General features: G+C 48.1%; 1 protein-coding gene across 2 annotated transcripts in view; it reads right to left on the bottom strand.

Annotated features, from left to right (window-relative positions):
• EXOC4 (exocyst complex component 4) overlaps positions 1 to 27,711 on the bottom strand; it is a 304,134-nt gene that overhangs the window by 65,053 nt on the left and 211,370 nt on the right. For both annotated transcript variants that reach the window (XM_064656590.1, XM_064656591.1), the window contains exon 11: positions 6,146 to 6,365. In XM_064656590.1, coding sequence (XP_064512660.1) covers positions 6,146 to 6,365 — 220 coding nt within the window. The remainder of the gene's footprint in view (positions 1 to 6,145; positions 6,366 to 27,711) is intronic.

Here is a 27,711-nt window from a genome sequence, read left to right as displayed (position 1 = left end):
TACTCCCAGTTTCTGGGGGAAAAAAAAAACAACAGCAAGAAGAAAAAGATAAAAATAAAATTAACCATGGGGAAGTTTTAGTGATTTTAGTGATCTGTCACTGGAAAGCAGCTGCACAGCCCAGGGTGAGGGTGAACACAGGAAATACCACGACAGCAAAGGCCCCTTCATGGAATCACAGGATGGTTTGGGTTGGAAGGGACCTTAAAGATCATTTAGTTCTACCCCCTGCTGTGGGCAGGAACGTTTTTCACTAGCCCAGGTTGCTCCAATCTGGCCTTGGACACTTCCAGGGATCCAGGGGCAGCCACAGCTTCTCTGGGAAACCTGGGCCAGGGCCTCACCACCCTCACAGACACCTGTTGAGGTAAATAAAAGTTGGTGGGCCCAGGCAGGACCATCATCTGAGACATTCTGCACCCAACTCTCACTGGAAGTGTTCAAGGCCACTTTTTGAGCAACATGATCTAGTGGAAGATGTCCCTGCTCGTTGCAGGGGGTTGGACTAAATGGCCTTTAAGGTCCCTTCCAGCCCAAACTGGTTTACGATTCAATGATTCAGCACTGAACAAATGAGGGTTACACAGATTTTGGGCAACTCCAACACAAGATTCACCCACCCAAGGAATCACAAAATCACGGAATCAGCCGAGTTGGAAAAGCCCTCCGAGATCATCCAGTCCAACCCTTGCTCCAACCCCGCCGTGGTTCCCAGCCCATGGCACTGATGCCACATCCAGTCTGTCCTTAAACACCTCCAGGGACAGAGAATCCCCCATTTCCCTGGGCAGCCCATTCCAATGGCTGATCATTCTCTCTGTGAAAAATTTCTTCCTAATATCCAACCTAATATCCAACCTATCCAACCTTCCTAATATCCTCCCCTGGCAGAGCTTAAGACCGAGCCCTCTTGTCCTACTGATCACTGCCTGGGAGAAGAGCCCGACCCCCCCCCGGCTCCCCCCTCCTGGCAGGGAGTTGCAGAGAGTGAGGAGGTCTCCCCTGAGCCTCCTCCTCTCCAGGCTGAGCCCCCCCAGCTCCCTCAGCCTCTCCTCCCAGCACTTGGGCTCCAGTCCCTTCCCCAGCCTCGCTGCTCTTCTCTGCCCCTGCTCCAGCCCCTCCAGGGCCTTCCTGAGCTCAGGGCCCAGAGCTGGACACAGCACTCCAGGGGTGGCCTCACCAGTGCTGAGTCCAGGGGCACAAGCCCTGCCCTGCTCCTGCTGCCACACTCTTCCTCAGCCAGCCCAGCAGCCATTGGCCCTCTTGCCCCCCTGGCCACACTCGGGCTCATGTTCAGCTCCCTGTCAATCCCAGCTCCCAGCTCCCTTCCTGCCGGGCTGCTCTCCAGCCCCTCTGACCCCAGAAGAAACCCCACTGACTGCAGGGATGAACAGGACACAGAGACCTCAAACACGGGAGAGTTTCCTTCAGGTCCAACCTGAGCCACATCCGTGGGATGGTTTGTGAAACCTGACTTTGCTTTTCCAGCTCCGAAGAGACAAAAAATAACTGAAAACATACTGAAACGTGCAAGTCACACTTGATTTTTAAAACAAATGGAAGCCCTGCCAGCACAGCTTGGCCTAAAGGCAGGAATTGCTTTTACAGAGCTCCACATCAGCCTCGGCGGAGAATTCAAACGCCTGCACGTGGCTGGCACAGGAGCCTTTAAAAGCTCCCACAAAAGGCAGTGACTGCACTAAATGTCCCCCCCCCAGGGGAAAAATTATCTAAGGAAATATTGAAAGCAAAAGGGAGATTCAGACTCTACGCAGGGAGGTGATTTTGCCTCTCCTTTTAAACCAAAAAAGGAGATTTAGCAAGAAATTCTGTGAGAAGTTGGTGGGTTTGAACCTCTCGACACGTTGGGTGTGCAATGGAAACATAAACAAGAGATAAAAACATCTACAAAGCCCTTGGTTATAGACACCAAAAAAAAAAATAAATTGAAATATGAGGATCAGAACCACGGGTGGTTCCTTAAAATTCTCCTTGAATGGGAAAAAACCCAATTGGATCAGCCCTGCCCACTCCTTAATGGATTGTGAGGGCTGGGAGCCAGCCTGGAATGACAACTAATTGGTTTACACTAATTAATAACAACATCCAGTGGCCATCAAAGCGTGGAGCCATCACCACCGGAGAGACACTCAGATTCTGGGACCATCCTTCTTCTTAATAAATGCTAATTTGACAGGAAGAAAACATGCCAAAGCTTCCAGGGATGACTCCTTGGAAAGTCACAATCCAGTGATTTCAACTTGATGTGTGGGATACCTGGGAAAATCAGCTCCAGCAAGTCATTATCCTGCAAAACAGCTGCACACTCTGACTTTTGAAGGAGTTTTTTTATGGATTTTCAGGCATTGGAGCTTGGCCAGAAAACCCTCATGTGCATCATCTACACCACACTGAGAAAAGAAACAACATCACAGGGATGCTTGAGAGGGAAAATCCCACTCAGAGGGGGAAGATTGAAGCAATTTGCATAATTTTGGAGACAGGGCAGTGGAGTTTTAAGGCCAGTGCTGGCAGTGACCACCCAGGTGAGAAGATTTATCACCTCGACATGAACCGCACAAGAACAGGCTGGAAGAGGGTCCTTGTAGCTTAATTTAGGATTGAGTCAAACAATTACAGCCTGGAATTTGATGCAGAATAATTCAGAGACAAATTAGTTTTGTGGGTGTTCAGTCACTCTGAAAACTCTGACTTTCTAAGGAGTTTTTTTATGGATTTTCAGGCGTTGGAGCTTGGCCAGAAAACCCTCACGTGTGTCATCTACACCACACTGAGAAAAGGAACAACATCACAGGGATGCTTGAGAGGGAAAATCCCACTCAGAGGGGGAAGATTGAAGCAATTTGCATAATTTTGGAGACAGGGCAGTGGAGTTTTAAGGCCAGTGTTGGCAGTGACCACTGGAAAGATTTATCACCTCGACACGAACCGTACAAGAACAGGCTGGAAGAGGGTCCTTGTAGCTTAATTTAGGATTGAGTCAAACAATTACAGCCTGGAATTGAATGCAGAATAATTCAGAGACAAATTAGTTTCATGGTTTTTCAGTCACTCTGAAAACTCTGACTTTCTAAGGAGGTTTTTTGATGGATTTTCAGGCGTTGGAGCTTGGCCAGAAAACCCTCACGTGCATCATCTACACTACACTGAGAAAAGAAACAACATGACAGGGATGCTTGAGAGGGAAAATCCCACTCAGAGGGGGAAGATTGAAGCAATTTGCATAATTTTGGAGACAGGGCAGTGGAGTTTTAAGGCCAGTGTTGGCAGTGACCACTGGAAAGATTTATCACCTCGACACGAACCGTACAAGAATAGGCTGGAAGAGGGTCCTTGTAGCTTAATTTAGGATTGAGTCAAACAATTACAGCCTGGAATTGAATGCAGAATAATTCAGAGACAAATTAGTTTTGTGGTTTTTCAGTCACTCTGAAAACTCTGACTTTCTAAGGAGGTTTTTTGATGGATTTTAGGCCGTTGGAGCTTGGCCAGAAAACCCTCACGTGCATCATCTACACCACACTGAGAAAAGGAACAACATCACAGGGATGCTTGAGAGGGAAAATCCCACTCAGAGGGGGAAGATTGAAGCAATTTGCATAATTTTGGAGACAGGGCAGTGGAGTTTTAAGGCCAGTGCTGGCAGAGACCACTGGAAAGATTTATGACCTCGACACGAACTGTACAAGAACTGGCTGGAAGAGGGTCCTTGTAGCTTAATTTAGGATTGAGTCAAACAATTACAGCCTGGAATTGAATGCAGAATAATTCAGAGACAAATTAGTTTCATGGTTTTTCAGTCACTCTGCAAACAGGTTTACCCAATTTTACATTCAAGGATGGCAGAATGGAAAACGAGCCCAGCAAAATGCAATATTTCCAGAGGGTGATTTTTCTAAAGGATAATCTTTACAGGAACGGGCTGAGGACACGATGGCAGAGGGTGCTACAAAACCTCTTATCTCCAAACTAATTCAGTTCCAAACATGTGCTGATAGTCATCCCCAAGCAGCTTTATCAGCCTGTGCAGCGGGGGCTGATAAATTCTCGAGTCGTGTTCAAATCACAGTGGCGGCTCCGGGCTGGAGGAGCTTCAGAAAGATCCTCAGGATAGCAAAGAGTGGGATGGTTGAACCACAAACCCCTCCAGGAATGCCACAAGGCAGGGAAAAGCCGGGAGAGAAGTGCCAGGTTCACTCACTCCCTGCTCCCCACACTTCCATCCCACCCAGGGGGTGACGAGGCCAAAGATTTCAGGCTCCTTCTGTCAATGCACAAACAGCCTTTTTAATTCTTGTCTCCATAAAATTAGTGTAGGGAGCTATTTGGGATGATTTGGTGCAAAGAGGCAGCGTTTTTTTCTTCTCTTTCACAAAATTACCCTTCTGCAATGTGGGGAACAAGCAGAACTTGCTTGTTGTGACCAAAAATAATTCCAGTTCAAAGCGATCTCCGTCCACCACGAGAAACAAATTCTAGGAACTGGAGGAGAAAATTCCAAGCCATTCTGACTCTTCAACCCCTAATGAACTTTAAGGATATATATTGAGATTATAGGATATATTTTCCTGGCTACAAATGAGGCCAGAATCCATATTATTGCATTAAGGATCCCGAACAAATTTCTGAGGTTTACAACTTCCACAGTCCATCCCAAACCTGCTGTGCTCAGACAGGTCACAGATTTAGTGACTATTAATCCATGAAAAATCCTGGAAACTCCCCAAAATAATAACAGCAAGAACAGTTATTACTATTATTCTATGTAGTTATAAGATACCTGTTTTTTACAGTTATAAACTGGGATAAACCTTAAAAGTGATCAGATAAACCTTGGGAGCTGTGAGCTGCTTCCTTAGAACTCTGCAGGTTTTATCCATGCCTGAAGAGATGATTTTACAGATCAGAGGGAATAATTAAGGGTTATAATAATAATAATTAATATTGATATTACTAAATAATAATAATTAAGGGTTAAAAGAGCTTGAAACAAACAACAGCAAGAGTCAGTTCTTTCATTTCAGTTCCAGGCAACACGTAAAATCACGAATTCTGGGGTGGGATTCCACACTGTCCTGTTATGCCTGGAGCTGGGATGAGAACTGTGGTTGTTGCTGTTAGCACTGCTCCACACCAGAGCCCAAAAAAGCTGTTTCAAAAGACACTTCTTGTATAAATCCTTGACCCTCAGAGCCAAATCCCTCCCATTCCTCGTATGGGAGGGAACCCCGGAGCTGCCCCGGTGTCACATCAGCCACCAACACCCCGCACTCAGGAGGCAGCAGATTCCACCTCTGCTCCTCCTGGGAGCTGGGAATGTGTGTTTAGTCCCATTACACAGCTCTGTGACTGGCAGGAGTCCCCAGAACTTCTAAGGGAGGAACATGGAAATCTTTCTCCCCAATATCCCACCTATCCCGGGCAGCGGGAAGTGATTTCCCATTGACCTGGCACTCCAGGCCCTTGTCCCCAGTCCCTCTCCAGCTCTCCTGGAGCCCCTTTAGGCCCTGCAAGGGGCTCTCAGGTCTCCCTGCAGCCTTCTCTTCTCCAGGTGAACCCCCCCAGCTCTCCCAGCCTGGCTCCGGAATCGTGGAATCCCAGGATTGCTTGGGCGGGAAGGGACCTTAAAAACCTCCAGTTCCACCTCTGCATGGGCAGGGACACCTTCCACTAGCCCAGGTTGCTCCAACCCAGCCTTGGACACTTCCAGGGATCCAGGGGCAGCCACAGTTTCTCTGGAAAATCCATTCCAGCCCCTCCCCACCCTCCCAGACAGCAATTCCTTCCCAATATCCCATCCATCCCTGCCCTCTGGCACTGGGAAGCCATTCCCTGTGTCCTGTCCCTCCAGGCCTTGTCCCCAGTCCCTCTCCAGCTCTCCTGGAGTCCCTTTAGGCCCTGCAAGAGGCTCTCAGCTCTCCCTGGAGCCTTCTCTTCTCCAGGGGAACATTCCCAGCTCTCCCAGCCTGGCTCCAGAGCAGAGGAGCTCCAGCCCTCGGAGCAGCTCCAGGGCCTCCTCTGGACTCTCTCCAGCAGCTCCACATCCCTTCTCACTGGACACAGAGCCAGGTCCTGGCTAGACATGGCCTGTCAGGGATGTGCTGACAGGTCCCTCAGCCCTTACCTGCAGCAGAGGCCTCTGCACCCCCAGGACCTTCATGGTGTCCGCGTTGGCCAAGATCTTGAGCGGGTCCGACGCCTTGGTGACGCCTTCGATCTCCTTGTTGATCTCAGCCAGGACCTGGTTGAGGAAGATGTTCTTGATGTACATGGTGAGGAACTCCCTGAGGGGGCACTGCTTGGCTGGGCCAAGCTCCATGGCAAACTCAATCTCCTGGATAAACCTGGAAAAGAGAAGGGGAACGGTGAACGGTGACTAAACCACGGAGGGGCTTTAAACGTGTCAGCGGGGCCTCTGCCACTCCTGCACCTCAAATCCAAGCACCAGCTGGGAGGAAATGACTGTGGGCCGTGCCAACATGAGGAAAAAAAGTCCACAAGGTGAGACAAAGACTCAATTACTGGAGGAGAACAGATAAAATGAGGGAAAATCCACATCCCGAGCACAATTTGCGATGATTTGTTCAAAACACGTTGACTCAACTGCTGGAGGAAAACAGATAAAATGAGGGGAAATCCACACCCCAGGCACCATTTGTGATTATTTCTTCAAAAACCATGGACTGCTCTGTTTGACACCTACTGGAATGATGTTTTTCTACAATTAAAACCCCCCCAGAAACAATTTGGGATGCCAGGAATCCCTTGGAAAAGGCAAATTTCCTCCCGGGGTCGGTCGCTCCATTCCCACAGGCGGGTTCCTCATCTCTAAACTGAACAACAGAACATTCCAGCTGGAAATCACATGGGGAAAAAAAAAGCAATGCATATGGATCATCCTGTTCTCAAGCTGCATTATGCATGTCTGTATTATGGTGTATTTTTATCATCCTCCATTGTTTCATCCAAGGATCCCATTCCCGCTCACACAGACGATCCCGGGAATATTTTAACACCAAATGTTTGCCATTTCCTGCAAAAATCTCTCGATTTCTGCGGTGCCATCTGCTTAACACTTCCAGAAATTACCTCTTTAGTTTCTTCAATTGCATCTGAGGCACAGAAATAACCTTCCTTTTTAAGTTTTATGCATCGAAATAATTCGGGATTGAGCGTCAGGAGCCAGGACGGATCGAGACTCGCTGTCCAAAGTTGTGCCAGGGGAGGTTTAGGTTGGATAGCAGGAAAAATTCCTTCAGTGGAAGGTGAAGTGGTGGAGTCACAGTCCCTGAAGGTGCTAAAAACCACATGGATGTGGCACTTGGGGACCATTTCCCCAAATATTTCAACGAGATTTCCTTAATTGTCCATGATTTTCTCCCTCCCCTTCCCACACTCCAGAGGAGGCAGTTTCCCCTCAGAGCCCTGACTGAGGAGCTCCTGCCAGTTTTCATGGCATGATTTCCTTCAAATCTGAGCCACTTGCTCCCTAAATCCTCTGCCCTGGTGACTCCAACAGTCTGGAATGACATTTGATTCCACGGGGGATCCACCTGCAGCTCAGCTGGAAGATGGGAGCACAAAGTTCTGGCAGCTTTATTCCCCGGATTTCACAGACCAAGAATGGGAATTGTCATATATAAATGAAGTATAAATATAAATATGTTCCTCAATATGAAACAGGGAAGCAGTGGAGTCACCTGGGAAGAGAGCAGAGCCCCCCACCAGCTGATCCCTGGAATCACAGACCTGATGGCACCACGTGGAGTGACAACCACTCATGTCCTTCAGGGAACAATGCCAAGCTTGATGGACACAATAAATTAATTTACCACGACTGCCAATGAATTTGCCACTCTTTCTTCCTGAGTTTATTTGCACAGTGCTTGTGACACAGAAAACCCCACCAGAAATGGGAATTTTACCATTCCAGCTGGGGAAGGAGAGGCACAAGGGGTTGGATTTGGAAAGGAGAATCATTCAGTGAAGTGAAGGAAAAGCTTTTGAACGCTTTTTAAAATCCAATACATGCTTACAAATGGCTAAAACAGGCAAAAATAAAAAACTTTCAGAGGGAGAATGAGCAGGCATCAACTCTGAGAGCTCAGAAGTGCTGAACTGCAGCAGCTCCTCGTCCCACAAGAGCCTGAGGGTGCTTCCAAGTGTTTCCTGGACCTCAGACTAAATTGCCTGTGCAAAGAGATAGGAAAGGTCAGTACTAAAAAAAGGTGTAATCAAGACTTTTTGTTTGCACCTGGCATTAATCCCCATTTCAGATCCCTCCTAAAAACTTGTGCCTCGACCTCCAGGAAACTTCTTGATTACAGTTCTGGTGGTTGATGTGTTCCAAAAAGTCTTAATGCCTTGGCACAGACAAGACAAAACAGTGGTTCACTTAATCCTGGGAAGAATCAACCCCATATCCCTGTTTTCCCTGAACCATAAGGCAATCACAGACTAGGAGAAGGTGCCAGACTGTGGGAGGGGCTTTTGGGAGCGCTCAGAATGACTTGTGATAAAGAACAAAGGGTCAGAAAGCAGATTTGAACTCCATACCAGGGCAAAGGTATTAAGACAGGAGCTGGAGGGCTGGAGGATGTGGATGAGGGACCTCAGGATTGAATGGTCAAGGACAGTTTGATGAAGGGATGATGGGAATGAGAAAACAATTTCTGAAGTCCTTAAGTAATCCAAAGATCTCTGTCAAAGGAAAGGGAAGCAGAGAAAAGGCAAAGGGAAGGGAAGGATGGATGTCAGAGCGTGTCTGACAGCAGGGAACAGCCCTAGGAGGTACAAGGACATCATCCCTTGGTGCAGCCTCCAAGGAAAACTGGGATCCCATTTTCCATGATGGTTCAAAGATGACTTAAGGATCATCCAGTGCCACCCCTGCCATGGGCAGGGACACCTTCCACTAGCCCAGGTTGCTCCAACCTGGCCTTGGACACTTCCAGGAATCCAGGGGCAGCCACAGCTTCTCTGGGAAATCCATTCCAGCCCCTCCCCACCCTCCCAGACAGCAATTCCTTCCCAGTATCCCATCTCTCCCTGCCCTCTGGCACTGGGAAACCATTCCCTGTGTCCTGTCCCTCCAGGCCTTGTCCCCAGTCCCTCTCCAGCTCTCCTGGAGCCCCTTTAGGCCCTGCAAGGGGCTCTCAGCTCTCCCTGGAGCCTTCCCTTCTCCAGGTGAACATTCCCAGCTCTCCCAGCCTGTTTTCAGAACCACCAAATCTGTCACACCCGAAAAATGCACAAATATCCCTTGCAGAGGAAGATTTTGGATCATGGTTGCTGGAGGTATCCCTGGGAATCACCTGGAATCCTCAAAAAGCCTCCAGGAATGGCACCACTCCGAAGGACACCGAGATGTCACATGAGGGAGGAATTTTTGAAAAGAGCAGCCAGGGGGGAAAAAAATATAAAAATATGGAAATCTGCATCTTATCCTGAATTCAGAACCTGCATTTTCCAAAAGGAGGCACCATTTTGAACTTGTTTTCTCCTCCTAGAAAAGCACTGGAGGTGATTTGTGGCTGCAATTAAGCATTCCCCTCAGACAATTCCAGGAAAATGAAGTGTCTTTGGGTAAATGACAGTCATTTGGATGAAAAAAGGGGGGGAAAAAAAACCCAAACAAGCCCATCCGTGGCAGAAAACTTAATTCATTCCAACTCACAACTTAATTGGCTGTGAGGACTGTCTTACCTAGGCTGGAAGTGGGGAATAAAAAGCATAAAACCTAAAAAAAAAAAAAAAAAAGAAAAGAAAAGCTGAATGGATTGATTTAGAAACCTCCAAGTCTTGCTTTCTTCTGTCTCCTCGTTATCAGATGCCTTCTAAAACATCATTAAAAGGCACTGAAGACGTGTCGCTGAAGGTGCAGGACACCAACCACTCCCTCTCCTTAATGATGATGATAATTTTATCTGAAATTCCCTCTTCCAACGAGTGAATGACAGGAAAATAAAATAAAAAAGAATATTCCAAAGCCTTATTAAGGGAACTTTTTTTTCTGACGTTCGGCCCAAATTTACATTTCAGTTTTGTGTGATCCTGAAGGGTTCCTTTCCCTCTGTCTTAGGCATAAAACAGCCAAGTGCCCAGGATGGACTTTTTGGTGAGGAAAGAAATATTAAGGAAGCATCAGAAATCCTTTGAAATGGATCCTGGTTACTGCCAGAATGGAAAAATTCCCAACTGCTCGTTGGGACTCAAGGAAATCAGGGATAAAATACCTGAGGGTACAGGTTCTGGAAGGGAGAGAGACACGTGGAAGATCCCACATTGTCCATTTCCCACCTCAACAGTGGGAATTTGGGGAGAGGTTCAACAGAATCAGAGAATCATGGAATGGTTTGGGTTGGGAAGGAACACAAAGATCATCTGTTTCCAATCTTGACACTTTCCACTAGCCCAGGTTGCTCCAACCTGGCCTTGGACACTTCCAGGGATCCAGGGGCAGCCACAGCTTCTCTGGGAAATCCATTCCAGGGCCTCTCCACCCTCCCAGACAGCAATTCCTTCCCAATATCCCACCTAATCCTGCCCTCTGGCACTGGGAAGCCATTCCCTGTGTCCTGTCCCTCCATCCCTTGTCCCCAGTCCCTCTCCAGCTCTCCTGGAGCCCCTTTAGGCCCTGCAAGGGGCTCTCAGCTCTCCCTGGAGCCTTCTCTCCTCCAGGGGAACATTCCCAGCTCTCCCAGCCTGGTTCCAGAGCAGAGGGGCTCCAGCTCTTGGAGCAGCTCCAGGGCCTCCTCTGGATTTGCTCCAAATGGACAACTCTGATTCCAAATTTCCCACTCCCGTGACAACGTGGCCAAGCAAAGAGGCTTCTCCACCAACAGTGTGCAACCAAACTGAGCATATTTTGTTATATTCAGTTCAAATAATGACCTAACTGGAATAAAACCCTAATTTCCATCCATTCCACAGCCTGGTCCATCCCAGGACTCCTCTCTCCTCTGTCAAAGTGAGACCTAGAGATGCTCCAAAAAGATCCTGACCATTACCCATGTGCTGAATACAATAAAACACAATTAAAGACATTAAAAAAAAATCACTTGCTTGTTACTGAAGAACCATCAAATAGGTACTAAAGTAACAAACCCCACATTATTTTGCACAAAAACTGGACTACAGAGAATTATTTTGGTACCCCAGGATTGATGCTGATAAATGTTGTGGCCAAATGCAAGTCAGTAGGGCTGATGGTCTACAAAGTCAGCCCAAAAGGAGGAAGAAAGGTTTGAGATCATCTCTCTAAGTGACCCAAAATGTGATTAAAATTATAATTATCACCAAAAAACCCAGTGTAAATGGGTCTGGGAGACTCAATGGACATTTCACTTTTAAATCGTAGCAAAACCAGACCAAAAAAAATCAGCAAATCTCAGAGAAAAAGTGTTTGTTTTCTGCTATTTTGAAATATCATATAGCCCAGAAAACATGCAGGAAGGCAGCATCTATAGGAAAATGACTGCTGTTAGCAGAAAACCCCAAATTTGGGGCGTTTTTCACTCAAATATTAAGATTTTTAAGGAATCGATTCCTGTGTTGCGGCTGCTCAGCCACGAGACTGAGGGAAGAAATGATGTAAAAATCAGTGTTTTATTGTCTCTGAGGTGCTGCAAACACCACAAACCCTCTGAAAAAAAAATTAAATTACAATTTAGCCATCAGCTGGTGCTGAAAACGTCCCTCCTTTAATGCTCACCTGTCACCTGAAGGACACGGGACATAAAGGAAGTGTCTCAGGTGCAGTTTCTTCTGGTGTCTCCAGAGGGGAATATTGGCTCATATTTGGACCACGAGATGTAAAGCCAGAATTAATGGAATCTGGGGGTTCATAACATATATAAAAGTGCATCTCACGCCCTCTGGATCAGATTCCTCCCACGTGATTCCCAAATATCAGCAGGAGATCACCCAACGGAAGCTTCTGGCGTGGTTGGATCTCATGGTCTTCTTCCTCTCATCTCTCGCTCTTCCCAACAGCAAATTTCAGGAATCAGCAGCGTTTCCATCCGCTGCCAAACCTCAGCCCTGTAGCCAGGAGTGATTTTTCCAAAGGTGGCAGGTCTGAACGAGGAGCAGCCTGGAATTTTGGGACCCTCTCGGAGACAACGAGTTTCGAAAGGACCAGAAGGGCAGAACTTGGGAGTCGCTGCTGTGAAATGAAGGGGGTGAAAGGGGCACCAGGATCACAGTCCCGGGGAAAACACTGGAAAATATATTGTACAGGCCACTGGAATGGGACTAATTAACTTCAGAAATGGGTTTAGGCTGAAAGAGGGTAGATTTAGATGGGATATTGGGAAGGAATTGCTGGCTGGGAGGGTGGGGAGGCCCTGGCCCAGGTTGCCCAGAGAAGCTGTGGCTGCCTCTGGATCCCTGGAAGTGTCCAAAGCCAGGCTGGAGCAACCTGGGATAGTGGAAGGTGTCCCTGGATGATCTTTACAGTCCCTTCCAACCCAAACCATCCTGGAATTGGGGTTGGCCTCTCATCCCCTACAATTCAATTGGCTCCACACCTTTGTATTTTAGATCAAACCCCATAAAACTCGAGCTTTGTTCAGACCCTAAAGCCCCTCCACTGAGGGTTTTCACCCCAAAAAACCCTCTCTGTGCGTCTGAGCCCATGGAATTAAATCCACCAGCATGGAAAAGCCTCCTGTGAGCCCGATCTACGCGGAGGCTTTTGAGAGCCGAGTTCCACTTTCATTCTGCTCACCCCCTACAGACTCCAAACTACACTACGAGGCCTCTGAGTTCATTCTGAGAATAAATATAAAGCAGCTTCATTCCCCATGTGCCCTGAACCTCCTTTTCATCCTTCAGAGCAGTCACAGGTTCTTCACAACGTGAACCTTGGAAGCAGGAAAACGGTGGGCGAACGGTTTTGTCTCTTCCCAATTCGTTGAGGACCTTTTTGGGGTCGTTCAGGAACACAGAGACTGAGTTTCCCCGTTGCTGCAACGAGAAATGAACGTTGGCAGAGGCAAGAGATGTTCAAAACCGCAGAAGGGGACGGGATCATTACCAAAAACCCCCAGCTGTGAACATCCAGGGAAGAGGAAAACGCAAAATGCTGCTCCTCCAGCGGCTGGGGAGAGCAGAGCTGTGATGTGCAGCCCAACAGGCTTCACCTGCAGCCTCAAACACTGTTTTGCTGAGCTACCACTTCATCCTCTGGCACTGAAAAGAAAACACATTGATGATTTTATGTGCCTTAATTCACAGAGAACTGAGCAAACACGGCTCCTCTTCCAGCCACCTCTTTGCTCTTCCGAAGCCGCACCACTGAATCCCTCCTCTCCCCCATCCCTAAAACCTTTAAGTTTCTAGCCCAAAATTAGACCAACGTCAAGCCAAGCCTATCAGCTGCCTCAAAGTGCCAAGATTGCCTCCTGATGATGATAATAACCCAAAATGACCGGCGACCTAAATTACCCTCTGTGGATCCATCCGCGATTTAAATCCAACCCTACTGGAGATAAAAGCGCCGACCACAGTCAATCAATCCCTGTCTCTGGAGAAGTTCTGAGATATTTTATGTGAACCCAGGGCACATGGAACACTTCAAGGCACGTTCTGCCCACGGGATGAAGCCAAACTTGTGGGATCCCACCACTTATTCTGCCCCCAGGTTGCTGTAAAAGCTTCATTTCCCACCATGCTACAACATTTCTCTCCTATTTTGCAAGGTACTGTGGAAGGCAGAAAACACACCCAGCCTCGCTCAAAAAACATTATAATTTTAAAACTTTTAACCAATGTACTTTTAAAGCATTGAAATTCTAAGTGAATCCCTGCCCATTGCATGGAAAATTCGGGGGGGTTCCATTAAATGCCTGTAAAACACTCAGGCATCGACAACGATGTTAAAAGAACCATCATGTAAAGTCATCCTGTTACACAAATAGGAAGCTCACCAACTTCAGCTGGTCCTATTATTAAATCCCATTTTCCTTTAATGTCCTATTACACTCAGTTTGTTGACCAGCACTGCGATGTAATGATACCCCCCACGACTTCACATTTGCTCCTGAGCACAACAGCTTCGTAAAAAAACGGGCTTATTATTCATATGATTTTTTTTAAATCTTCCTTCTCCAACCCCCCCAGCTCTCAGCCTGGCCCCCGTAAAAAGCAACACATGCCAACAATAAATCTTTCAAATGGCTCTGTGCTAACAGAGTGGCTGCACTGACAGCTTTACAAATGGGCCCCAGCTTTATGCAAACGGGGTTTTATTAGATTGCATTCTAATGATTCGTAATAGGAAGGCAAGGATGGCTTTGGAGGAACAACTTGGAGCAACCAGTGGTTTCCAAACCCCTGGATGTGGGGTGTTAGCTGATGACAGACACTCCCAGGTTAGCTTGGCTGTGCTCCTCCCAGTCAGGCAGCAAACAGCCTAACCCCTGTCTCTGTGTCTGTCAGTCCAATTATTCCCATTTCCTGTGTGCTGACACTCCAGAAATAAGTGGGCAGGTGGCACAATCCTTCATTATCATCCCACGGATTTGCCAGTCTCCGGAGTGCAGAGGGGGAACACACTGGGGCAAAGAAAAAGCCCAAAGAAAAAGCCCCAAACTAAGAATATGTAACTCCATCCATCCAGGGATGGCCTGGATACCAGGGATTGGTGGAGCCACTGCCTCCAGGAGCACGCAGGACCACGTTCAAGTGTCCTGCTGGGGACACCCAACTCGGGCACCTCGAGCCTGTGGCACCAGCACTGCAGTGATTCCGGCTGTTCCTCTCTGCAGCAGTCGGATTTTCTGTCACCCAACGTGGAGAAAAGGGCAGGAGGACCAGCTGAACCACTGGTTTTAGGATGGCAACATTCCACAGACCTGTGTCCCTGAAGGATTTGGGAAGCAGAGTTCCATGGACAGCCCTGCTCTCTCCACAGGCCCAGACCACTTGCATTTAGCAGCAGGAAATCAGACACTTTAGGAATCTGTGGCAGAGCTTAAAGCCCCTCTATGCAAGTCAACACCAGGTCCATCCTGTAACCCTTCCTTCCCCATTTTGGTCCTGTACCCAAAGCTGTCGAAGATATGACCCTGAAAAACACTGGATGGAGTAGAAGAACATGGATCCCAAATCCTTTTCATCCACCTTATTGCCTGACTTGAGAACCTGGATGGGACAATCAGAATCCCTGAGGCTGGAAAACACCTCAAAGATCAAGTCCAATTGTTCCCCCAGCCCTGCCAAGGCCACCACTGATCATGTCCCCAAGTGCCACATCCACAGGGATTTGAAATCCCTCCAGGGATGGCGACTCCATCCCTGCCCTGGGCAGCTGTGCCAGGGCTGGACAACCCTTTCTAGGAAGGAATTTCCCCAATATCCAACCTGACCCTCCCCTGGCACAGCTGGAGGCCGTGTCCTCTCCTCCTGGCCCTTGTTCCCTGGGAGCAGAGCCCAACCCCCTCCTGTCAGGGACTTGCAGAGCCAGAAGGTCCCCCCTGAGCCTCCTTTGCTCCAGGCTGAGCCCCCCCAGCTCCCTCAGGAATTCTCCAGCCCCTTCCCAGCTCCCTTCCCTTCCCTGTACACGCTCCAGCCCCTCCAAGTCTCTCCTGTCTGAGGGGCCCAGAACTGCCTCCAGGATTCCAGAGGGAACCTCCCCAACTCCCAGCACAGGGGGATCTCAAATTATTGATTACAAATCAAGCCAGGTGACCTTAAGCTACACTTATTAGTCCCAATCTAATCACATTCATTAGAAACTGGGCAGAAAAGCTGAGTTTAATTGGGGCTCGCTAATATTGGTATTTAGAAAGGCAAGAAACAGTGATCAAAGAACCAGGCTCTGGTCATTAATTAGCTCACACCTTGGCTACAGAGCCAGAGCTGCACAAAAAGAAACAATGGGAAGTTTCCCAAGTGCCCTTGGAGACATTTCCAGTAGGGAAATACCCCCAGGATTTCAGGAGCCACCACTGTTTCTGGGAAGGGTTTGAGGGAAGGCTCAGTGGGCCGGTTTTACAAGGAGGGATGTTTGCAGAGTGTGTTTGGGGGAAACAGGAACAGCCTCCAGAGTCAACAGGGATGAAAAGCAGGTTGTCTGAGCTGCCTGGGATCGTCCACCTCATTTGGCATCCAGGGGCTGGGCCAGGCTAATGAGGAAAAGGGATTTGCAACAACTCTGTGCTCCTGGAGGCAGAAAATCTGGACAAACTGGATGCTGTGCCTCCATGAAGGATCTCATTCCTCTTCATAAAAGAGTGAGGACATTTTCTTAGAAGGCTTCAACAGTTTCCCACACCAGGAGTTACATTCTTCCAAACCAAACTCATTTAACTCATTCCCTGAGTAGTTCCATTTGTGTCTTTCTTTTTTTTTCTCCCCAACCCCTGCTCTTCGAGCCTGAAACGAGGAATTCCTGACAGCTGATGCTTTTTGTCCACAGAGTGATCCTTCCAAACCACACTGAATTCATTAGCTTAAAATAAAGAGAGTGAAGCTGCTGTAAAACACAGCCCAAACATCCAAGGGCTGCATTTCCCGCCCCTGGCAAAAGTCATTTTGATGTTCACGTGCGTGTCAGGTTTATTATCCCATAATTGCATTGCACAGATGATCTGGGGTCCATTAGGAGCAGCCCTATAAACATGAAATCGTATCAAAGGTAGAAATTGTATAAAATGGGGCTGGAAGACCAGACTCTGAGTCCTCATTACAGAGCATCACATCAAAGGACCGCGTTTTAGCGTGAGGGAAAATGATCTTCACACACAGGCACAGGACAGCTCTGACTGCACCACACTGACCACAAACACTCCTTAACAAGCTCACAATCCAGGCTGGAAGAGGCCAGGAAGACATTCCTGAGGTTGTAGGGCCTTTCCATCCCACAGAGTTGGGCACAAAGTGCCTGGTGCTGCTCATGGTGACTCTGCCCCTTGTTCTCCCCCTGCCACAAATCAGTGCTTGGAAAACAACAGGTCACATCATTTTCCACGGCCTGTGGTCATGGGGGCTGTGCTTCCCTGTGAGGTCTCCTGGGATTCTACTGCAGAGTCATCATGGAATGGTTTGAGTGGGAAGAGACCTTAAAAATCATCCAGTTCCACGCCCTGGAAGGGGGAAGGAAGGGACACCTCCCACTAGCCCACGTTGCTCCAACCTGTCCCTGGACACTTCCAGGGATCCAGGGGCAGCCACAGCTTCTCTGGGAATTCCATTCCAGCCCCTCCCCACCCTCCCAGACAGCAATTCCTTCCCAATATCCCATCTAACCCTGCCCTCTGGCACTGGGAAGCCATTCCCTGTGTCCTGTCCCTCCCTGCCTTGTCCCCAGTCCCTCTCCAGCTCTGCTGGAGCCCCTTCAGGCCCTGCAAGGGGGTCTCAGGTGGTTGTTACGTATTGAAAGAGGAACCTCCTCTAAACCATGTTTGTAATTACATCAAGGATGGGGGAACTCCAAAGGAATCACACTAATTAAGGCTCTGTGACAGATGGGCTGATTTAACAGGCTTTCATCCCTGGTGATCCCACCCTGCCCTGCCAGCCAGCACCACTCCTGCTGAAATGGGATGGCAGCTCCTCTTCCCAGCTCAGTGTTCGCTGATGGGCTGTGCTGTCACACTCCAAACCTTCCTGTTTTCCAAAGGGACACACCCCAAGGAAGCCCGTTGGCCTGATTAACTCATAACTGTCCATCAAACCCCGGCGAGGAGTTCTTCCTCATCCAGTCACAATCCCACAAACACAAGGGCAGAGCCTTTCTGGAGGGATGGCAAACCCCACACATTTTTTGGCTTCCCAGGATGTTTCTCACAGCAACAAATGTGGGTGTTTTTCCAACCTGGATTCTCCCTGCAAATAAAGCCTCGTGTTCGTGTTTCTGTTCCTCCAGGGCATGACACACCTCAGAGCTTGGAAAGCCGGAATAAATCCTGAGAACCACGAAGATATTCAGCAGCAATCTCAGAAAACATGAGTATTTTTTTTCTGACATAAAACCCCTTCCTTTGTGGCCACCAGCACTGTAAATTGTGCTCGGGTTCCTCACATTCTCTTCTTCCAACTCCCAATTCCTTTTCATTACCTAAAATAGGAAAAAATATGTGTGCAGCAGTGCAGCTTCATGGATATGATGGATGCTGCAGCAGTTTTATTTTGGATTTTTGCCATGAATTTTTATTGTCCTGCAATGCAAAACCTGCACCAGGAATCAGGCTCCTAAATGCTTGCCCTAACTCAGCCAGACTCCGTGAATCATTTTTCAGGCCTCAGCTTTTCATCTCTGTCCTCTAACTAACAGTGCTTGAATGCTGGGAATAATTTATTTCTACGCCAGATTTGTTATTATGCTCCTTTTTTTTTTTTCTTTCTTGTAAAGAAATACATTTTTAGAATATATTGATTTTAGTGTTCGAGGCTGGATAGGGCTTGGAGCAACCTGGGCTAGTGGAAGGTGTCCCTGCCCATGGCAGGGCTTTGGAATGAGATGATCTTTAAGGTCCCTTCCAGCCCAAACCATTCCATGATTTTATGAATGGCACGGAATACCAGCTGCCTCTTCATCACCTGCTGGTTCTCCACTTGCTTTTCAGAACAGATTTCTATTAAAGTGGAATATTTATGAATTTTACACTCTATTTTGGTTGAACACTCAGGAAGCCTTAAGAAAAAAAATACAGCTATAAAAGACTTTGCAAATCACTCTTTAAAATCCCAGTTCAGACACTGTTGGTGTGGTCTGACCAGTCAGACTTTGGGCATAAAAGTCTGGAGAGTCTTCTCCTGTTTTCTTGTTCAAGCATTTGAAAAGCGCAAACATGAATAAGAGAATAAAGTGGTAAAAGGACAATGGGTGATTTGTACTTCTATTTTCATGTGCCTTTTTTTCTGCCATAAATGATCCAGCCCATGCCACGTCTGAAAAATCAAATGTAATTTTTTGCAGTCGTGGGTCTCTCAAATTAATCCTTCTGAAGAGCTGCTTTCCTTCCCCTCCGGGGGCAAACAATTCTGTCCCAAATTATTCAAGTGTAGATAACTTTTGTGTCTCCCTTAGTTTCCCACAGTGACTTTCAGCCCAGTTTGAGTCAGTGGGTGTGTCCAGTCAGAGGAAACAATCCTGGGCTGGAATATAAGTGAAAATAGAGCCAGGCTTTGGCTTCCAGTGATTTTCACAGAATTATGGAATCGAGCAGATTGGAAAAGCCCCCAAGATCATCCAGTCCAGCCCTTGATCCAACGCCGCCGTGGTTCCCAGCCCATGGCACTGATGCCACATCCAGTCTGTCCTTAAACACCTCCAGGGACGGGGACTCCACCCCCTCCCTGGGCAGCCCATTCCAATGGCTGATCCCTCTCCATGGAAAACATTCCTTCCTGATGTCCAACCTGCCCCTGCCCTGGCACAGCTTGAGGCCGTGCCCTCCTGTCCTACTGCTGGTTCCCTGGAGCAGAGCCTGACCCCCCCCCCGGCTCCCCCCTCCTGGCAGGGAGTTGCAGAGAGTGAGGAGGTCTCCCCTGAGCCTCCTCCTCTCCAGGCTGAGCCCCCCCAGCTCCCTCAGCCTCTCCTCCCAGCACTTGGGCTCCAGTCCCTTCCCCAGCCTCGCTGCTCTTCTCTGCCCCTGCTCCAGCCCCTCCAGGGCCTTCCTGAGCTCAGGGCCCAGAGCTGGACACAGCACTCCAGGGGTGGCCTCCCCAGCGCCCAGCCCAGGGGCACAAGCCCTGCCCTGCTCCTGCTGCCACACTCTTCCTCAGCCAGCCCAGCAGCCCTTGGCCCTCTTGCCCCCCTGGCCACACTCGGGCTCCTCTTCAGCTCCCTGCCCAGCCCAACTCCCAGCTCCCTTCCTGCCTGGCTGCTCTCCAGCCCCTCTGGCCCAGCCTGCAGCTGCAGGGGCTTCTTGTGGCCAAAGGGCAGGACCCGGCCCTTGGCCTTGGGGAACCTCAGCCCCTTGCAATCAGCCCCTGGATCCAGCCTGGCCAGGGCCCTCTGCAGAGCCCTCCTGCCTTCCAGCACATCAACACTCCCCCAGCTTGGGGTCACCTGCAATGTGCTGATGGTTCCCTCCATCCTCTCCTCCAGATCCTCAGTGCAGACACTGAACAGGACTGGGCCCAGCACTGATCCCTGGGGACACCCCTGGGGATGGATCCCAGCTGGATGCAGCTCCATCCCCACCACTCTCTGGGCCCTCAGCCAGTTCCTCACCCAGCCCAGAGTGCCCCTGGCCAAGCCTTTTCCAGGAGTGTCCCATGGGAGACGGTGTCCAAGGCTTTGCTGAAGTCCAGGCAGACACATCCACACCTTCCCCTCACCCACCAGGTGGGTCAGCTGGTCATAAAAGGAGCTCAGTTTGGTCAGACAGGACCTGCCCTTCCTAAATCCGTGCTGGCTGGGTCTGATCCCTTGTCCATCCTGTAGGTGCTGTGGGACTGCACTCAGGATGAGCTGCTCCAGAACCTTGCCAGGCACTGAGGTCAGGCTGACAGGCCTGGAGTTTCCCGGGTCCTCCTTCCGATCCTTTTAGTGGATCAGCGTGACATTCCCCTACTTCCAATCATCTGGGACCTCCCCAGTGAGCCAGGACTGTTGGTACATGATGGAGACTCCTTTAGGCTCAGAGGACACAGGAAAGAGTCCAGAAGTCCTCCAGATGTTGCCAGTGGAGTTGGGAAGGGGCTGAAACTTTGTGCTTTGCGGCTGAGCCACCACGGAGTGTCCTGGGAGGATCTGCTGGGGTGGAACTGGATGATTTTTAAGGGTCCCTTCCTTTTAATGGGATGTTTTCCCTTCTGACTTTTCCAGAGGATGAATTTAAGCCTCTGTGATGTCATTGAATTAGAGCATTTAGGGTTGCTCAGACAGAAGGCAAGTGGGAAGAGGAATCCAAGCTCAGTTCTCCTTGGATTTTTCCCCTTTAACATCAGCAAGCAGCACCCAGCCCCAGTGAAATAATACCTTAAGATTAGTCTCTTCTCAGTTCTCTCTCTCTATATATATATATATTTTCACACCCAGACACTTATCAATAAAATCATAATTGCACTGATAGCAAGAGCAGCAAAAGGGCAACAGCAGATGGGCCTGTGGAAAACGTTAAATAAACCCAAGATTCTGCCAATTCTAGGAATCCACTGATTTATAAATATTTTTTTTTCACATCACAAATGCACATTATTTGAGATAGGCTCTGCCTAAGCAGCTAAAGATCAGCTTATCTTTAAAAGCAGTGCAGTTTTCAGGGAGAGTATTAAAGAGAAACCGGTGGAGAGATTCATGGAATGTGATGTTGGACCCCTGAGAAGGGGAATGAGGAGATAAAAATACAAAATACAGGATATATAAAGCAAGAGAACAGTGCTGGGAGAAGCAAATTCCAAAAGTGCTTAACAGTATTTAGCAGAACTAGATAAAATTTGAGGACATGCAGAGCTGATAAAGAAAAAAATAACTGCAAAAATTTAAGATCCAGGTAAGGAAATCAGCCTAAACTGTGGGTTCCAGACCCCTGGAGGACTTTTCAGCTTCCTAAAGGAAAAAAAACCCCTGGATTTGGTCAGAGGTTTTAATTGAAGCAACAGAAAAGAAAACCTTCTGTGTTTCTTTAACCACTTAAATCATCCCTACCTTAGGATCCTAGTATGGAATATGGAAAGCTAATGGATTTATATCAACAGAAGATGAACTCAGCATTAAAAATGGACTGACAACTTGATCTCAAATCCAAAAATATCCTCCTCGCTCCCTGGATGTACGAAATTTGTGTCTGAACAAAGCAAGAAAAGTTAATTAAAAAATAATAATAACGTTCCTCGTATTTTATCCCTCCTGTTCCTCTCTCCTTTCACCTCCTTTTCCCATCACCTTAAAGAAGTGAGGATCCCAAAATGGAGCTGATGAGAAAGAAGGATGGTTGAAGTCATGGAAGAAAAGGCACCCTCAGGAAAAAATAAAGATGCTTCCTTCCAGTGTTCCACCCTCTGAACAAAAGTGGTCACACAAATAATTCTTCTTTCCTGAAAAACTTAAACCCGACTTCTCAGCACTTGGTGCTCTGGGAGGGATGGGTTTGGAAGTGGCTGGAGCAGATGAGGGGATGCCAAAATATCTCAGTTAGAATTAAATATTGTAATTAGATGAGAGGACAAAGTTGTCAAGCTCAGGCAACTCAGTGTGCAAAATATTCTTAAAGGCTTTTTGCCTCTTAACACTTAAAACCAGCCCAGGGAATTATTGCTCCCACTTTAGGGCATCGAGTTCTCACAGAGACTCCTCACACAAAGTGTCCAGGAGGAACCCTGGATATTCAACCCCCTGGAAATTCATGGAAATTCCAGAAGGGGTGAAACTGGGTCAGAGGAGATGAGGAAGAGAAGATGAAGAAAGGGTCTTTTTGGGAGCTCTGACTCAAATTTGGGAGGTGTATCAGGGCGGTGCTGTGGGAGGGATTGTTTTGGAAGTGGGTGGAGCAGATGAGGTGATGTCAAAATATCTCAGTTAGAATTAAATATTGTAATTAGATGACAGGATAAAGTTTTCAAGCTCAGGCAACTCAGTGTGCAAAATATTCTTAAAGGCTTTTTGCCTCTTAACGCTCAAAACCAGCCCAGAGAATTATTGCTCCCACTTTAAGGCATCAGTATCCCCAGTCCAAACCACACAGAGCACTGCAGGAGTCACAGTCCTGTGGGAAAGGCTCTGTTAAGTGTCAAACCACCACCTCAGACATTCCCAGCTAATTCCGATTTCAATAAGGGCCGGGAGGGGGGAGGGAGCTCCTCTGTCCTTCCCTTTCCCGGCTGTGTATTAGGCTGACAGCCCATGATTGCTGCAGACAGCCCCCAATTAACTGTCATTAGAAAACACGTGTCAGAGCCCCGGGCCTGCGCTGGATCTGCCGCCTAATTTAGCTCCAGAATATTAAAAATCCCCACGAATGAATTTTGTTGTCTTACCAAACATCCCTTACTCCGCCTCCAACTCCTAAACCCTCCTCTTCGGCGCTCAGGATTTGGAATAAACGATGGAATTCAACCCTTTCTTCCCCCTTGCTGCAGGCAGCCTCAAGGAGAAGGATTAGAGCCCAAACAGGACATGAAAGCAGGAGCTGTCTGCACAACCAGGAGGTGACTGATGAAACAATTATATCTAACCAGCCACGACAACTCGTGTGGAGTTTAGTCCTGCTGCAGAGCCTGCACAGTCAGACCTTATTTCTCGCTTATTTGTATTAATTAGAGCCAGCACCAATTAACCCAGCTCTGTTTCTGCGAGCCTTACATCTGTGGGGAGCACAGTGGAGGAGCTGGAGGGAAAGCTCTCCATGGAATTCCAGGTGACATCCACCCCTTTGCTGGACAAAGTCACCCAAAATAAGATAAGTCTCGTGGAGACTGGCGTGAATTTAGGAGGGTAAAAGGGAAGGGACACAGTTAATTCTTTACTCACAAGGTGGGGAGGCCCTGGCACAGGTTGCCCAGAGAAGCTGTGGCTGCCCCTGGATCCCTGGAAGTGTCAAAAGCCAGGTTGGATGCAGCTTGGAGCAACCTGGGATAGTGGAAAGTATCCCTGCCCTCAGCAGGGGGTGGAATTGGATGATCTTTGGTCCTTTCCAACCCAAACCATTCCATGATTCTGTGATGTCATGTTCAGCAGTTCATTCCACTGGTGTAGACACTTATGATCCCTGTGAGAAGCTCTGACCTGGCTCCTACCTGCTCTGGAATTCATAGAATCATAGAAACATAGAACCATAGAATCACAGAATCAGCTGGGTTGGAAGGGACCTCTGAGATCATCCAGTCCAACCCTTGATCCACCGTGGTTCCCAGCCCATGGCACTGATGCCACATCCAGTCTCACCTTGAACACCTCCAGGGACGGAGAATCCCCCACTTCCCTGGGCAGCCCATTCCAATGGCTGATCATTCTCTCTGTGAAAAATTTCTTCCTAATATCCAACCTAAACCTCCTCTGGCAGAGCTTAAGACCCAGCCCTCTTGTCCTACTGATCACTGCCTGGGAGAAGAGCCCGACCCCCCCTGGCCACCCCTCCTGGCAGGGAGTTGCAGAGAGTGAGGAGGTCTCCCCTGAGCCTCCTCCTCTCCAGGCTGAGCCCCCCCAGCTCCCTCAGCCTCTCCTCCCAGCACTTGGGCTCCAGTCCCTTCCCCAGCCTCGCTGCTCTTCTCTGCCCCTGCTCCAGCCCCTCCAGGGCCTTCCTGAGCTCAGGGCCCAGAGCTGGACACAGCACTCCAGGGGTGGCCTCCCCAGCGCCCAGCCCAGGGGCACAAGCCCTGCCCTGGACCTGTTGGCCACACTCTTCCTGATCCAGGCCAGGATCCATTGGCCCTCTTGCCCCCCTGGCCACACTCGGGCTCCTCTTCAGCTCCCTGCCCAGCCCAACTCCCAGCTCCCTTCCTGCCTGGCTGCTCTCCAGCCCCTCTGGCTCAGCCTGCAGCTGCAGGGGCTTCTTGTGGCCAAAGGGCAGGACCCGGCCCTTGGCCTTGGGGAACCTCAGCCCCTTGCAATCAGCCCCTGGATCCAGCCTGGCCAGGGCCCTCTGCAGAGCCCTCCTGCCTTCCAGCACATCAACCTCTGATGCTGCTCTTGGGGAACTGAGTTCATATCCCTGAGATGCTCCTCGTGTGGGAAGGCAAAGGAACTGCCTTATGATTGGAAATGATTCCTGAAATTCCCACTCAGAGGCATTTCCAGCAGTTCTCATTAATATTATTTATTCTTCCACTTCTCTACATTTTCTCCTGTGATTCTTCAATTTCCTTTTTGTTTTTTGGCATTTTTTTTTCCTGTGATTTTTCAATTACAATATCTACCAGTGGACTTGTGCCCTTCATTCTCTGTGGAGGAGTAAATCACTCACTGTTGTAAAAAGCTTGTTTCCCAGTCCATTATTAACAAGAAAGAGGCATTTTGGAAAAAAAACTATATCACTGCTCAGTAAAGCATTTAAGGACATGGCATGGAAACACTTTGCAATTCTTGCAGGTTTTACCACTCTGTTCCCAAGGTGTCTCAGTGACAGAGGAGAATTCAAATGAAAGATTAAAATGCTATGATTAGATGTGAGCCAAGTTCTCAACTTTTGTCTTCTAAAATAAAATCTTCCTGTTGATTTTGTGGCAAAGTCAAAACTAACTACAAATGGTGGAGATTGAAGGAGGATGGATATTCCTGTGCAAACTCCAGGGGTGTTTGCATTCCCTGCCCATTTCATGGCAGGGATTACAAAGACATCTCCCTGCTCATGAATATTCTGCTCCCCCATAAAAGTTCTCATTCCAGGGCACTTTCCCCCTTGCAAAATGCAAAGAAACCTTCCTGCCCCTTCCTGGGATGAGGACAAATCCTCTCCATCTCCCTCCATAATCCTGCTCATGTTTATATTTCCCTTCAGGAGAATTACCTCCTCCATCTGCTGCTGACTCTTCCTTCCTGCTTTCCTGAGATTCCCAACTCAAACACACCCACTGTGGTTCCTCCATCCCCAAATACCAGATTTTGCAGTTTGGATCAGCAGCTCAAATAAGTGACAACCTGCAGAAGTCAAAGCTGCAAAGGCAGAGCAGAGAATTCCCCAGACAGAGAGGGGGATGATCCATATGGACGTGGGTGTTTGTACCCACACAAACCCTCCTCGTGTTGTGCAGCATCAATTCCTCTCAGGGACAATACTTGGGTTATTAATTCCCTCCTGGAACATGATTTAAGATATTTATGTTATCACTTCCCTTGCTATTTTAGGGATTAAACAGCAATTCACCCACCAAAATCAGAGCTGATGGGCACAGAATTAAACCCCCGACAGGTCTCTGGTGGTGTAATAGGTTTGCAGCACTCTGCATTTTTAAAAAGTAATTAAGAGCTTGGTAAAAGGTCAGAAGTTCCACTGGGTTACATTTTTTCTGGCATGAGAAAGCGGCTTCCTTCCAAAACCTGCAGACAAATGGACTTTTTCTTCGTCAAAGAAAAAGGTCTCACTGGGTGATAAATAACAGACCCGTCCGGTTTTGTAATCCAGTCAGAAAAAATATCCATCCTCGTGCTGAGGCACAAATTCAAACCAGCTCCTTCTTTCTTTGCTTAACCACCAATTAAAAATACAATACATCAGGGTAAGTTTTAGTTCATCCAAATTGAATTTCGTTCCCACTGAAAAATGTAACCTCTCATTTGACGAAAACAGAGCAACTATTCTTTCAGAAAGAGCCCCCAGAATCAGTAATTTAGTTCAACTGGAAAGTGTGCAGGCTCCTCAGCAAAGAATTACACTGCTGATTGTGTTAAGCAAATAATAATTAACACGAGTACATACAGCTCTAATTAGCGAGGAATTTAATGAAACAAATATGCCAACATAACAAAACGCAGAACAAAGTAATTTTGCTCTGTCTTGGCAATGTGGGCTTTGCTTTGTGGGTGTTTTTATACAGTGATTATATGAAGCGATTTTGGGTCCAGGAGCAGCAAACCAGGCTCTGAAACACCCCCAGTGAAAGACAGAGACCCCCCAAAAAGCACAGCAGGAATGATTTCACTGGCTGTGGAATTCCCTGAGTCGTTCCATCACTCTATTTTTTATCACATGGGAAAAACAGGCACAAAAACTTTTTGACAGTCCCAGCTTTCAGGATTATAAAGGAAAATTCCTGTTTCCCTAAATTATTGAAATCTAAAAGCCAGATTTGCCATCACTAACCTTTTATCTCATTCTGGGAGATGCCAAGTGATATCAAGGAAGGGCTGAGGTTCATCCAGTTCAGCCACAGGAGGCTGCCTAAGATCATGGCCAGTTGGGTTTTGGGAATCTTCAAGGATGGAGACTCCACAACCTCTCTGGACAGCCTGCTCCAGGTGTTTGACACCCTCACAGGAAAGAAGTGTTTCCTTATGTTCACAGAATCCCAGGATGGGTCAGGTTGGGAGGGACCACAGTGGGTCACTGCTCCAGCCTCGGGGTCATCCCAGAGCACTTGGCACAGGATTGTGTCCACGTGGCTCTGGAACATCCCTAGGGAGGGAGACTCCAAACCCCCTCTGGGAAACTGGTTCCAGTGCTGGGTCACTGCACAGGGAAGATGTTCTTCCTCATGTTCAGGTGGAACTTCCTTATGTGGAAGTGGAATCTTCCATCCCTCATCCCTCCAGGCCTGCACACGCAAAGTCCACGCGTGGAGAACTTGGATTTTCCCAGCATTTTCCCTCTGCCAGTCAAACAAGCCTGAAAAAGGATTCTACAAACCTTCTTCCAAGGTACTCTTAGAGCTTCACCAAAAAGGGTCTCCAACCACAGTTCCCTCACAAAGACAAGCTGTGATTAACTGGAAGTGGTTTATTCCAGAAAAAAAACCAACCCTTTTCAAAACCCACCTCTAATTCCTGTGGATTATTTTTCCATGAACCCCTGGATTTCTCTGGATGATTCTTCCACAAATCCCTGAAGTCAAGACGAGGTTTGTCTTTAGACCAAGGCTTGGAAGTACCTACAACTGCCCAACTTCCAGCTCACCTGCTCTCCCCCAAATCCAGGGTTTTCAGCACAACCATCACTGAGTTTGAGAAGATGCTTCAAAATATATCAGTATAATTCCCCCAAAAAAGTTGTCTTTGCTGTGGAATGAACTCCAGGGAATTCAGAATCCCTGGTAGGTCACCAAGAGCCTGAAGGAAAACACCTCCCACCCCAAAAACTCACT

This window comes from Pseudopipra pipra, chromosome 5 (assembly GCF_036250125.1).
Source record: "Pseudopipra pipra isolate bDixPip1 chromosome 5, bDixPip1.hap1, whole genome shotgun sequence".
In the NCBI taxonomy this organism is placed as follows: Eukaryota; Metazoa; Chordata; class Aves; order Passeriformes; family Pipridae; genus Pseudopipra; species Pseudopipra pipra.
This window is presented reverse-complemented; position numbering and strand designations above follow the sequence as displayed.